Genomic DNA, 14,338 nt, shown 5'->3' with positions numbered 1-14,338 from the left:
GAAAAAGGTACATTCTTCCTTAGTGCCCACCCGCACTCTTTTTCTCACCTCTGATAGAGTGGTGCTTCCGTCCAAGATGAAAGCAGGCTATGAAATTATCATAGTCCAACAATACATTCCGAACCCGATACATTGCTACCAGTGTTATCATTTCAACCACAGTAGAACATCTTGACGACACCCAGCCAAATGTGTAACCTGCGGTAGGGATGCACATGAGGGTGATTGTCCGTCTCCTTCTCCCTGCTGTATCAACTGCAATGACAGCCATGCCACCTCCTCTCGGGATTGTTCCATGTATCTTGATGATCGCGCTGTCCAGGAGATCCGGGTAAAGGAAAAAGTGCATTACCCAGTCGCTCGCAAGTTATTGGCTTGTCGCAAACCCTGCGTCATCCTGTCTGGCACTTCTAGTTCTGTTCTTGTTACCTCTGGTTCCATGAAGGACATGGCTACACAGACATGTGACCACAGTTTCAGCTCTGAGGTTGTGAAATCGCCCAGTGTTAAGGTAGCATTGACATCCTCCCGTCCAGCTGTGCAAAAAGCCATCAAACTCTCGCCTCAAGGGGCAAAGCCACCAGCTACACAACCAGTACGCTGGAAAGAACAGAAAGAGTACTCCCACGAAGACTTCCTACGTTCCTCCAGCCAAACAACACCTGAGTCTTCCTCTACTAACCAGAAAGGCTTGAAGAAATCCAACAAAGGCAAACGGTCTTCTCATTTGCCAACTCGAAGATCCTCTTTGACGGTGTTGTCACATGATTCCTTAGCCCGGCCGACCGTGTCGCTGGTGCGCACCATCAACCATTTTTCTTTGTTGGACTCCACAGCCTGACAGCACAAGCAAGCCAGTGCTTCTGTGGGCATAATGGAGCAGGATCCTCCTGCTTCTGTGCCCTGTAGCAGCAAGTCTTTGCAGGCTGTTACTCGGCAGCTGCCAATGTGACACCCCCTTCATTTCTTCCTCATCATTACTCTCCTCCAGTGGAATGTTCGCACCCCACAGTCCCATAAAGAGGATTTACAGCTGTTTTGAGCATTGCAGTGTCCTCTTATAATCTTCTGTCAGGAAACAAAATTGTCCCCACAACCACTTTGAGCTTCAGCATTCCATATTAAGAGGGCGTCATGCTGCTTATATGGGATGGAGTTCATAGTCAGCCCATTTCCCTGACTACCAATCTTCAAGCTGTTGCAGTTCGCCTTTTCCTTCCCCACCTGACTTTTTCCCTCTGTACCATTTATGTCCATCCGTCATTCGATGTCACCAGGGCAGACTTTCTTCAGCTTATTGGGCAGCTATCTCCTCCATTTTTGCTACTTGGTGACTGCTCATCATCCCCTTGGGGGTTCCCCAGAATCTGCCCAAGAGGTGCGCTGTTGGCTGACCACCTTAATTATCTTAACCTCCTCTGCCTTAACACTGGGGCACCCACGTTCCTTTCAGACTCCTCGCACTCCTATTCCCATTTAGACATATCCTTCTCTACTGCCCATCATCTTGAGTGGTCTATTCTTTCTGACACATATTCCAGTGACCATTTCCCATGTGCTATCCATTTTCTTACTCCTACTCCACCTGCATGCAAACACAAATTGTGGCTTTTTGAGCCTGACTGGCAGCTTTACTCCTCCCTGGCAACCTCTGAGAACAAGATTTCCCCAGTTGTGATGACCAGCTAGAATATCTCATAGATGTTATCCTTACTACTACAGAAAGTTCCATTCCTCCCAGCCCCTTGGTAGACTGAGGCATGCCGCGACGCCATTCGCGTGTGGAGATTTGCTCTCCGTGTTTTGAACTGTCATCATACAATGGCAAACTGCATTCATTACAAACAGATGATTGCAAAGTGTCGCCACATTCTTTGGGATAGCAAAAAAGCTAGCTGGATTTCATTCACTAGTTCTTTTAACAGTTCCACCCCTTCCTCTGTCGTGTGGGCCAGCCTCCGACTGCTCTCTGGGACCAAGATCCATTCGCCAATTTGTGGCTAGACAGTAGCAGACAGTGTCATTGTGGACCCTATTTGCTCTCTCCAGCTCCTTGGGCTGCCATTTTGCGAATATTTTGAGCTCTTCCCACTGGGAAATCAGCAGAGGTGGCTTGGGCGATACCCTTATCTTCTCAGAATCGTGAGTACTACAATGCCACCTTTACTTTGAGGGAGCTAGATCGTGCTCTCAGTTCATCCACATCCTGTGCCCCAGGGCCAGATGCTGTCCGCATTCAGATATTGGTGCACCTTTCTCTTGCAGGCACGCACTTTCTGCTGAATAGGTGCAACCACATTTGGATGCTGGTGTGAAGCCACCATCATACCCATACCTAAGGCCGGTAAGGATAAAAACCTTCCTTCTAGCTACTGCCCCTTCTCTCTCACCAGCTGTGTTTGCAAGGTGATGGAATGTATGATTCATGCCCGGCTGGTATGGCGGCTAGAGCCTCGCAATTTATTAACGACTGCACAGTGTGGATTTTGAGTGCACTGTTCTGCAGTTGACCATCTTGTTACTTTGTCTACCTATGTCATTAATGGTTTTCTGTGGAAATCCAAGACTGTGGCCGTGTTTTCGATTTGGAGAAGGCCTATGACATCTGCTGGGGAAATTGGTATCCTCCGTACTCTTTACACGTGGGGCTTCCATGACGGCCTGCCCTGTTTCCTTCAGGAATTTTTAAAAGAGTTTTCAAGGTGTGTGTGGGTTCTGCCTTGTTGGATACCTTTATCCAGGAACCCGGTGAGCCTCAGCGTTCCATTCTGAGTGTCGCCCTCTTTATTACCATTAACCCTATAATGGCGTGTCTCCTGCTGGCCATGTCTGGCCCCCTTTTTGTTAAAAAAAATTGGTTCAAATGGGTCTGAGCACTATGGGACTTATTATCTAAGGTCGTCAGTCCCCTAGAACTTAAAACTACTCAAACCTACCTAACCTAACCTAAGGACATTGCACAAATCCATGCCTGAGGCAGGATTCGAACCAGTGGCTGTAGCAGTCACGTGGTTGCAGACTGAAGCTCCTAGAACTGCTCAGCCACACTGGCCAGCCCCTTTTTGTTAATGATTTTGCCGTCTGTTGCAGTTCTGCATGGACCTGTCCCACTGAGCGGCATTTTCAGCAATGTCTTGATCGTCTTTACCCCTGGAGCATCGACAATGGATTTCATTTCTCCACTGACAAATCCGTCTGTATGAATGTCGGGTGGCGTAATTGGTTTCTCTCACCATGTTTACATCTTGGGCCTGTTGCTCTTCCTTCCTTGAAACTATGAAATCCCTAGGGCTCATGTTAGACATGAAACTCTCTTAGTCTTCCCATGTGTCGTACCTTGCAGCCCGCTCTACGCAGTCCCTCAATGTCCTCAATGGTATTTCCACGGGTGCAGATCACACCACCCTCCTCCATTTGTACTGGTCCCTTGTCCATTCAAAACTAGACTATGGGTGTTTTGTTTATGGGTCTGCACATCCGTCCCTCTTAGGCCCTCATTATCCTCTATCGTGGCATCCATTTGCCCAATGGCACCTTTTACACTAGCTCGGTTGAGAGTCTGTATGCTGAAGCTGCTGAACTACCACTGTCCTAGCGCCTCAGCAGGTATGCATGCCATGTGTCTGCTATGTGTGGCCACCCATCCTATGTCGCCTCCTTCAATGATTCCTTTGATCGCCAGTATAGGGCATGTTCCTCTTCTCTGTGCTCCTGGAGTCCGCTTTCAGCACTTACTCCTGCGGCTTAACTTCACACTACCTGCTTCTTTCCCGGTGTGTGTGAACCCTTCACCACCGTGGCTTCATGAAGCGGCCCATGTTAACCTTGGCCCTCATTTGTTTTCTAAGGACACTACCCAATCCTCACTCTATCGCCTTCAGTTTCACGACCTTTTCACATGGAACATCGTGATAGTACCTTTGTGAACACTGATGGCCCTCAGACGGACTGTGGCGTTGGGTGTGCCTTTGTCATTGGTGCCCACATCTTTCGATATTGGCTTCCAGCACACTGCTCAGTATTTACAGCCGAGCTCTTCGCTCTGTACCAGGCCATGGGGTACATCCGGCAACACACTTTTCCATTGTGTGTCTGCTCACTCTCTCTCTGTGCCCTTCCAAGTCTATGTGCACTGTACACTGCCCATCCCTTAGTGCAATGGGTCCAGGAAAATTGTCATGGTGGAGCCACTCTGATGTTTAAGTGGGTTCCTGGTCATGTCAGTCTGTCGGGAAATGAGGCTGTTGACACTGCTGCCAAGGCTGTAGTCCTTATACCTCAGCCCACTAGTTCCTATATTCCCTCCAATGATCTCTTTGTTGCCATCTGTCAGGAGGTGGTGTCCATTTGGCATCGCCATTGGCCTCCCTTCATGGGTATAAGCTCCGGATTATTAAGCCTCTCGCAGCAGCTTGGGCGACCTCCTCTCGGACCTCCCACCAGGAGGAAGTCATTTTAACTCGGTTGCATAGCAGTGCCCTTCTAGCCATCATCATTTCATAAGCAGTGCTCCCCCACCACTTCGTGTGCATTGCATCCAAGTTTTAACTGTCTGCCACTTCCTGGCGGAATGTCCATTTTTTAACTGTTTATGTTCTCGCTTGGGTTTGCCGTCTGAGTTACTGGCCATTTTAGCAAATGACACGCGGGTTGTAGACCATGTTTTACTTTTTATCTGCCAAAGCAATATGGTGAAGGCCATTTAATTTTTAGTTTTGGACCTCTTTTTCTGTTTGGTGTCTTTTGTAGCCCTTTCACCACGTCCCTGTGTTTAGCTATCTTCCTCTTACGTCAATTGGAATCGATGTGTTGTTGTTTCTTTAACTCCTCGCTGTCTTCTTGTTCTATAGTTTTGACTTGGGTGTGTATGACCCCAGTTGTTTTTGTGCCCTGAAACAAAACAAAACAAACAAAGGGAAGATGAGGGGGTCAGATTTTCGATATTTACCTCAAAATCACTTGTTTTTTGTTGCACCCTAATATAGTTTAGCAGCTGATCCATACTGTTGATGGGTTTGTTGGTGCCACATGAAGAACTGGCATAGCATATCACTTTGGACTAGCTAGACAAAATAGAATGTTTGTAAAGGCTCCGGAAAAATCATCATATTTGGATAATTCCTATTTCTAAATGCAGATGAATGGCTGCAGGACTACTGTGAGGGACTTTCTGACAGGGGACACATGACAGTTGGTTCAAGCAGATGTACAATTGGTGATTGGTGTGTTTAGAATGACCAAATGGAGACAAAAATTCAGAATCACTGCTTGCTAAGCTGACTAGAGGAGTATCGTATTTGGAAGTAGGTAGTGACACAACTTGATGATGACAAGAATGGAATATCATAGATTTTTACTGTGGTATATTGACAGTATGCTTGTTTGCTAGTCCCATCAAATATTGGTTCATTCATTGTCAATTGTTTCAGGAGTAGCGTCTGGAAATTAGCTGTTAAAAGTTAATCAGCATTAATTCAGGGAGAGTTAGTTCCATACAGACATCAGTGAATTGCGGAGTAGGAGTAAGAGATTTTTCTGCAAGACATATTTAAAAATCTTATTAATTCCAATTATTCCATAGAAAATTTTATTACTATGTATAAATCACCTGTGTTGTGAAGAAATTGAGAGATGATCATTAGTGGGCAAGGGGGAGGGAGAGGGAGGGACTTGTAAGAGGGGCTGCACCAAACTGTTGGTGTCAGGAGACGGTGGTGACTGTGTCTACCTCAGTTGAACAAGTGTGTTTGCTAGCTCAGACAAAATACTTCTGGAAAAGGGTAAGCATTATCTGTACTCCCCCATCCCTTTCTTATGCTTGTGCATTGCTCAGTGGCTTATCTATTTGGTGATTAATGATGTGTCCTTTACACATGTTACCACTAATGTTGCTATTGGGGCTACTACTGTTTCCTCGGTGGAGTGTGCCGCATTACCATAAGACATGGTGACTGGAAAGAATGTTTGTTATGAAATATGTTCTGTAATGGATAATTGGTATGAAATAATGAGAAAGGGAAACCTAATCAAAATCACTTAGTCTGAATACCTGAAAACAATACAGAAGATTGTACTTTTAAGATTGTTATTTGTATGTTCTTTCTGAATGCAACCTGTTATGTTGATTCTTATGTATCTTGTTAACAGCTATGAAACCTCATGAAATCCAGGAGAAACTGGGACTCACTCGAATAAGAGATCGTAATTGGTACGTCCAACCCTCATGTGCGACTACAGGGGATGGCCTGTATGAAGGACTTACGTGGCTGACCTCAAATCATAAGTTATGAACCTGCCTGTCTCTTTTCTTAGAAGATTTATTATATTCAGTTTGAGTCCACCACAATAAATAATTGAATGTGACGGTATGGTTGACAGAGCTTTAGCTTCAAGCTGTGTATCAACGTGTGTGCTTGTGGAAGTCCATAAAAGAAGTCTCAGATATGTGAAACATGCTGCGTATTGAAACAAAACTGTTAGTTCCTTCAATGTAGGGACCTAAATTATATATATACAATTTTATTCTGTGGTGAAAGATAGTGCTGGTCGTTTCAGTGTCATGCATAATGGTTCAACCTAAATGTCTAAGAAACTGGAATTCTAACTGTAAAAGAACAAATATTATTATATTGTTTGAGTAAACAGATTGCAGATATAGTTGTATGTACTTGGGTTAGTTGGATGGATTCTCTCTTGTGATAATGTTGGGAGAAAGTGGTTTTGTTTTCATACGTGTAACCAAATTTCCAAGTGGCCTTAGAAAGTTGAAACTCTCATTTTTCCACTATCATTAGTGGGTTGAAATAAAAGTACTTACCTGAAAGTACTTTTGTTTTCTAATGACTGTTACTGTATCTCTAAATTTTGTGCTATTTTATTTAGGAAGGTAAAACCTTTCAAATTCTAACTTCCATAAATTGTCATGCCTGTAAATTCAGAATCTTAATACAGTAGTTAAGCAGTATTCCTCCTCTCTATCCCAGTTTCTGAATTTTCCCAGTTGTGGATCTCTATTCTCTCTTGTCATTGAAATGTAATGTGTTGTTACAGTGTAACAAAAAATTTAATATTATTTCATTTCTTATGTTACAAAACTGTGAAGCACAATTAAAAGTTATGAACTCTTATTATCTCATTGACTGTTGCTATCAAGAGGTTAGCTATTTAAAAAAAATGATAATTTAAATGAAGACATTTTGGATTACTCCAAGTGAATTTTTTTCTTTTCCCATTGCAGAGAATTTTTAGAAATATTTATTAGACTTATGATCATAAATCAGTGTGTGGGATTTGTGTGTTAAAAGTGTGTTTGCTCTCGTGCACCACACGTCTTTGCATTGTAATTTTGAGATAAACAAATATGAGTGCACAGACTGCCCCCTCCTGTGTTGGTTACATTGTGCATTAACTCAAGTATGTTTCTCACTACTCAGCAATTGTGTGTGTGTGTGTAAATTTTCAGTTCTTACCAGCAATGAAATTGGTATTTTAGGGTGCGTCTCCAGTAAAATGTCTAAAATAACCTTTTTCAGGAGAACGTTCCCTAGGTCATTTCTGAATGTATGCTGGAAACTATCTGTATTAAAACTTAATTTAATAATGTTTCCTACATTGTTGAAGGCAGCAAGTGGTCTCATATAACGTTATGTCTTATGTAATGTTCTTCTTCTAAACTTTCTTTAAAAATACGCAGTCCGAAAAGTGCCATCTGACCATGATTCTATTTGTGTAGAAATAACATCCTGACATTGAAAATGTGTATTAAAATTCATTTATGTTGAAACCATATCCAGTGCAGCTCTGTTTATATTTCAATTCTGAGCAAGAGAGATTTACTACCATAATTTGTTACAATACTCTGCTAAGAGTTATCAGTCTGAAGGTCGAATGATACCTTACATTAGAAATATAAGATGTTGCCATTAAGAGTAATCAGATTTTCACAAAGTCCCTAGAACACAAATTGATATATTTCTGAGATACTGAGCATATGTTTCAGCTTATAAAGCCGAAAAATTCGCGTAAGAGTAACTGTTGTTATATGCGAAGGTTTGCTGTAGAAAATCAGTCTGTCCTTTTTGGTCCAGGATGGACATATACAACAAATGGAAGAGGGAGTGAGCTGTTGCATCCACATAGTGCCAATGTGGCATGAAGTACTTGTTAGTATCAATTTATTGGGAGCTCTAGAAAATTTTTACTTTGAAAGCATACAAATTATTTCTGCAGTTTGTTATTTTATGCTCATTTTGCATTACTCAGTAACGTGTAAACAAGCAACCATTCCTGATCGATGTATTTAACGTGGCTTCCCTGGTATAGCAAGTTAATTCATCAGTTAACACATCAGATGTAGTATACACTGTCAAGTTTTCATTCAGTAATTGCCACACTAAACCTAGTGATGCTTAGATTCTTACCTTTGCTGTACAAAATACATGTTAGGTGAGCTCTTCCCCTTTTCAGAGGATGAGGCTCATTACCTTCTTATAAGAGATGAAGTATAATTCTTTCTCGGCTATGGCTCATCTGTATAAACTTTTTCACTTACCATAATTGTCCCGAAATGCAAGAGAACATAGTACAGAGCTTCCTTTCAGTAGGACAGCTGATGTTTTGTTTAACCTGGAAGCCCAATACATATCTCGCAAAGAACAACAAATGTTTTACTCATGATGCATGTCAACATGATCACCCCCGGTACACAAATCATACATTCCTTATTGCTGTGTAAGTTTTTGAATCATGAGACAAGCAAATAAAGATATAATTATGTAATAGAATGTCGAGTGAATTTCCTTGGCTATTTCAAGTTTTTCTCTGTGGAGAAATGAAATGGGGCAAAGACATGTTATGTAAGTTTTCTGTCTGCTCTAATTTTGTACTATGGCACTCTGTGAAATAAGTTCTTTGTATTCTTTGTTATACGAGATAAAGGTACCTTGTGTATTTGTAAGAGTAAATGATTTATGCTGTTAAGAATGTACAGTTTATGAATTGATGATGAGGTATTTCATGGACCATTACACTTGAAACATTTCCATATATTTTCCCTTTTATTTAAGTTAGTCACAATTATGTAGTGTATTATCGATACTGCCTCATTTGATGTTTTTAGTTACAGTTTCATAACTTAAACTACTGTTATGGCTATCAATGCATGTTCCAAATCTGAAGGCTTTTTCTTTTCCTTAATGTGCCTTGAAGACACTGCCAAAAATATCTTAGAAGACTGTAGATCATTTTGTTCATTGCATTGAAATGAACATGGGAACTTCTTATAGCATGTTATTGCTGACATCGAGAAATCTTTGTGTATTGAAAAGATTGCTTACTAGACATGCTTTGTAGTTAAGAGAGTATCTTGATGAATTTGTATTGTACAGTAGTACTTTGGAAGTGCTGTTACATATGCCCAGTTTATAGAAAGAGAAAGTTGCAAAATTACTGGGAGGTTGTTGTATAACAAGTTAAGAATGTTGTAGCCAATGTAAATGACATATGATGAAATTTTCAAACTCTCAGGCTGAGGACCAACGTTGCTGTATCCCAGATCGGCCATTTTGCAGAGAACTGTAGTAGGCATCTTTCGATGGCCGGAGTAACACTTTTGGAGTTGGCTGCTATACTTAAAGATAAGTTATGGGGTATGGGCTTCCAGACTAGGTGACAATAGCCTACTCAGAACATTTCATGTAGCTATTGTCCAGTGTCCATGGTAGCTGTAGGAGGTTAGTGCCCTATTCCAATAGTGACACTACATCACATATTGGACATGTGTGAGTTAATATCAGCCACACTTAGTGATTCCCCCTCCCCTCGTATTGCATATCCTGATTCCCCCTCCCATCGTATTGCATATCCTGATTCCCCCTTCCCTCGTATTGCATATCCTTCAAGCGTAGGAAGGAAGTCGTAATGATGAATCTCTACTTAATCGTCAGACTTCTTATATTTCATTGTAAAACTGGTTTCAGTTCATGGGATGTAATTTCCAGTGTCAGTCTTTCATTGTGCTTCACATAAGCAAATTCCATGTTCAGTGACAGAAATAGAAAGTCAAAGATAAAGAAAAAGGGCAACTTTCTAGTGGTAAACTGAAATGCTTATGGAGAGATTTGCTGGGTTTTGTTCGAAAGGCTACTTGCTATGGCTTCTTGTGGTGTTCTAAGCTGGGTGTTACACAGTAATTTTCGTTCTGGTGCTCATTTAAAATTTTTTGTTAAATTTCACAAACGCTAACTATTAACCAATAATTCACTGTTCTTAATTTCAAAATGGGTCATGAAGCAATAACTTATATAGGCAAGGCAGTTTACTTGAATTTTGGCAATATTAGGTTCAAACAAGTATAATTTAGTAGAACAACTGTATTGTTGCTTTTTATTTATCTCTTCTTTTGTATGGCACGTAAGTTTTACTATGCTGGTATTTTAAACTACCATCTCTAGTATCACATTACATTTTCTCATTGTGTTTCAATGAGTTGACGTGAGTATGTATGTATTTTTTGTGTACATCTTCCTGTTGATAGAGATGTGTGTCTGAATGACTACATCACATTATAGTCTCATTCAGGATACTGTAGCAACAAAGCTGCCTAGCTGTTCCAAGCCAAACTTCTAGCAATAAATTCATGTTTTAACTGACATAAGGAACAGAAAGAAAACTGAAAATAGAAGTGAATGAAAATGTGCTATTGCCATAGTGGATGAGTTATCTAAGTTTAGTATTGAGGTTTGTGGGCTATAGAGCAGATATCACAGTGCTGTGTGGGTGAATCTGCACTGTTAATGCACAATAATTGTATTAAATGTGCCCACAGGAGGGTTCAAAATCCAATAAATTTTAATTTCATTGCTACTTCATTTTAGCACACTGGAGGTACAGAAAAGTTGCACTGTGTGTTTACTCATCTATGAGTCTGATAGTTTGATGCTACTTTCTCCAGATTGCTTAACTTAATTGGCAACATACTAATAGCAGAGAATTACAGCACTGTACAAAAGTGAATGTTCCAAACTGTATTTAGTTCGGATATATCAACAGTATTTAGAATTGTTGTAAAACACAATTGTTTATGTTGTTCCATTGTCTAGTTAATCAGAATTTTAACTGATTTAGTGTTCTTTTTTAATTTTTTTCTTTATTGTAATTGTCCCATTTCCCTCCTCATCACTGCTCCAAACCCCTTACCTTACATACACCTTTTCCTCGTGTCCTTAAATTTGTATACCAATTTACAAAATGTTTCACATTTGCTATCTTGCAATGAGTAGGGATTTTTACTGAATTTTTGTGCTATTATACATTAGTTCGATAAGCTGATATACAGTTGCCTTCATAAAATATGCTGTATCATTTCATAGTATATTATTCATCTTTTATGTTAACTCACAAAGATTATTCATTTATTATTATGTCAATTCATATTGCTGTGTAAGTCAAGCAACAAAGCAATGTAAAGCAAATACAACTAATTTATTTGTATATTTCATTCCTAATATTAGTGATGTATACATGCTTAATTTTGATATTTTATGCATCAAACCTGCCATTACAGATGAGCACAAATATAAACAAGTAAAGTTCATTTTCATGTTTTAAAAATTTTATATCAATTATGTAAGAGACACTAAAATGAAATTTGGTTGCTCAGTTGTAAAAACTTAATTTCTTGGCAAATTGTTATTTTTATTGTTGTGTTAAGACACGAATTGTTCTGTGATTGTTAATTTAAAGGAAAAATAAGAGATTTATGTGAAGAGTGAGTAATGTGTTAAGATGTAAAATGTAAGACCACTGTATGATTTATAGCATCATAACAGTTCTATGTTGTATTTATTGTCGTGTTCTTTCTCATTTTTTCTTACAGTATATTGTCAGTCATCCCTAGTTTTGTAGAAAACACTGTGCATTGAAGGGAAAGAGCTTCATATTTAAAGTGTATTGTAGTTGGTAGCAGTTAATTCATTAAAGGCACATTCCTCCAACAGCTAATCTACTGGCTTCAGTGAAGCTACAGTTAGTAGTGTAAGGTAATTTATCATCTTCTGTAAGTCCATTTTGTTCTCCAGTATGCATGTGAACAGTACTTGTTGAGATCCTGATATGAGGTGTATGATGGTAAAGTGTATAAAAGATATTAACTGCTGTATGTGAATATTGTACAAAAAGAAATTACATAAAATGTTAACTTTTTTGATATCCTGTTTTAATTGTTGTCAGATTCCAAAATCTTTTACAGTGATAAGATAAATTGTTCTCTGAATTTATGGCTACGTGGGACAAGAAGCACCAACTGACAAATAAGTTACTTTGATTGGCAATAAGTTTTCTCATTTGCCATTTATTGTGCATGATAAACCGATCACTAGATGCCTCTGGATGATAGCTTTGCGATTTTATTGGTTTCTCTTCTGTAATTTCCTATGATAAATATCAGTTTGAGAAAATCGGTTTCCACTCTTTGTTTAAAAGCACTGCATTATTATGTAGACTGTTTGGGGGGGGGGGGGGGGGGTTGTTATGCGTGCCTGCCTTGACAAACCAGGCTTGTAATAGGTATTGTAATAGATGCGACTGGAAAACAGGTGTAAACAAATCTCCAGTCTGGTTCCACACTGGAAGGACGTACAAAAACAGATACAATGAAAGAAATCATGAAAGATAACTATATCATCCTGGGATATGGGCATCTTAAACATAGGGTCGCTAGCATAAAATTAACACTTGAACAAATAGATTTTATCATTATTTACTATGTTAACACACTAAAGAGGAGAAGTTGGTATTTGTATGTGTTAGAAAAATTCTACAAAGTGATGACACAAATGATAAAAAGGGAGCTATCATTATATTCTGTCAACAAAGATTCAGCCAGATAATCAGTGCTACAAAACTGAAGAACCTCCTAAGACAATGGACTGATGTTGCTTTTGAATTTCTGTCCCTGATATAATGAAGCAGTGGAAGGCCAAACATCCAAGATCCATAATTTGTCGTCTTTTGTTTTATGATTACATGTACCCAGATATGCAAGAATTGTGGATCTTCTGGTGCTGAAGCAGTTCATTGTTGGCACATCCTCTTCTTGTGGATGTGGACTACTTATGCAGCCAAAAGTGAAGGCATGTGGAATGCCTCTTACAGTTTCGTAAACAATATAGCTTAGCACTGTTTGGAGCAGAAGTGTATACATTCATATTTAAAATTATACTGGAAAATTCAGAGTGGCCTACAATCAACTGAATGAGGAAATATCTCCATCTATTATATAATGGAGGTGTTCCATGATACAGTTACATCGACAAGAATTGGACTATTTGGTCTTCAGAACATTCCCTGGTGATGAAGCTGACTGCGCGAGGTTTTTGTTTGATGGAATGAATGACAGAAAATGAGACAAGGGAAGAGGATAAGTATATGGCAACAGTGTGCTTACCCTATAGGTTGCACAAGGTCATGTAAAAATAAGGGGCGGATAGGAAATAAGGATGGGTATGTAATTGAAAGGACAGAAGGGATGAATATTCCTAGACCTAAAATGGGAGGGGGGCGGCGGCGGCAAAGCGAAGTGGTGAGAAATAAGTTGCTGCTAAAAGGGCAGGGGTGGAACTTAATGCGGGAGGACTAGCAAATTGTGTAGTCAGGAGATAATGTAGTTGAAGAATGTGTTGGAGGTAGACACACAATTCAGAAAGGTATTAGGAGATGTGTAAGAAGGGTCCAGCTGTCACTAGTTGTGAAATATCTACCAGAGATAACCGTGTTGTGAACATTACTGAGTACTTCAACTTGTTCATGGTGAGTTTTGCAGTGATTCCTGATGCAGTGCAGTTCGCATTGGTGCACTCTTGAAAGATTGTGGAAGTTGCCTTACAGTTATATGATGTGGCTACTGTCAGGGATGGCTCTGCATCTCATTTGTTGGTTGTGTGGTACAGTTTTTGCTTGTGAGCCTTTCATTCTGATATAACCTGACAGAGTAAGAAATACTAGCATTCTAAGGATGGTGCAGGTAATTTTGTAGAATGGGTAGTGGAATATCACTTTTGGAGACACAGAAGTATTGACATTTCAGGCCACTGAAAGCTAGTCAAAAGCTTGATTTAGCTGTTTAGATCCAGGGTTTTCATGAATAATAAAGATGGTGCTTCTTTCTAGCTGGTAAGTGGATATAGTTGGAGTATGGGAGGATATGGCATGGAAGCTGGAGTTCTAAACCAGAATTGGGGAAACACACTTTTGAAGCCCTCGACAAGAATAACATACTGGGCACTGTATTGTTTCAGTAAAGAAGACCATTTGAGGTTTTCCTCTTTCTACTTGCTCCTTG

At 39.9% G+C, this 14,338-nt stretch overlaps 1 protein-coding gene across 4 annotated transcripts in view; it reads left to right on the top strand.

Moving 5' to 3' along the window:
• LOC126481551 (ADP-ribosylation factor 6) overlaps window positions 1–12,205 on the top strand; it is a 127,332-nt gene extending 115,127 nt beyond the window's left edge. For all 4 annotated transcript variants that reach the window (XM_050105385.1, XM_050105386.1, XM_050105387.1 and 1 more), the window contains exon 5: window positions 6,148–12,205. In XM_050105385.1, the coding sequence (XP_049961342.1) occupies window positions 6,148–6,290 (143 nt within the window). In that variant the 3' untranslated portion in view covers window positions 6,291–12,205. The remainder of the gene's footprint in view (window positions 1–6,147) is intronic.
• Window positions 12,206–14,338: the final 2,133 nt, after the last annotated feature.

Source organism: Schistocerca serialis, chromosome 5 (genome assembly GCF_023864345.2).
Source record: "Schistocerca serialis cubense isolate TAMUIC-IGC-003099 chromosome 5, iqSchSeri2.2, whole genome shotgun sequence".
In the NCBI taxonomy this organism is placed as follows: domain Eukaryota; kingdom Metazoa; phylum Arthropoda; class Insecta; order Orthoptera; family Acrididae; genus Schistocerca; species Schistocerca serialis.
This window is presented reverse-complemented; position numbering and strand designations above follow the sequence as displayed.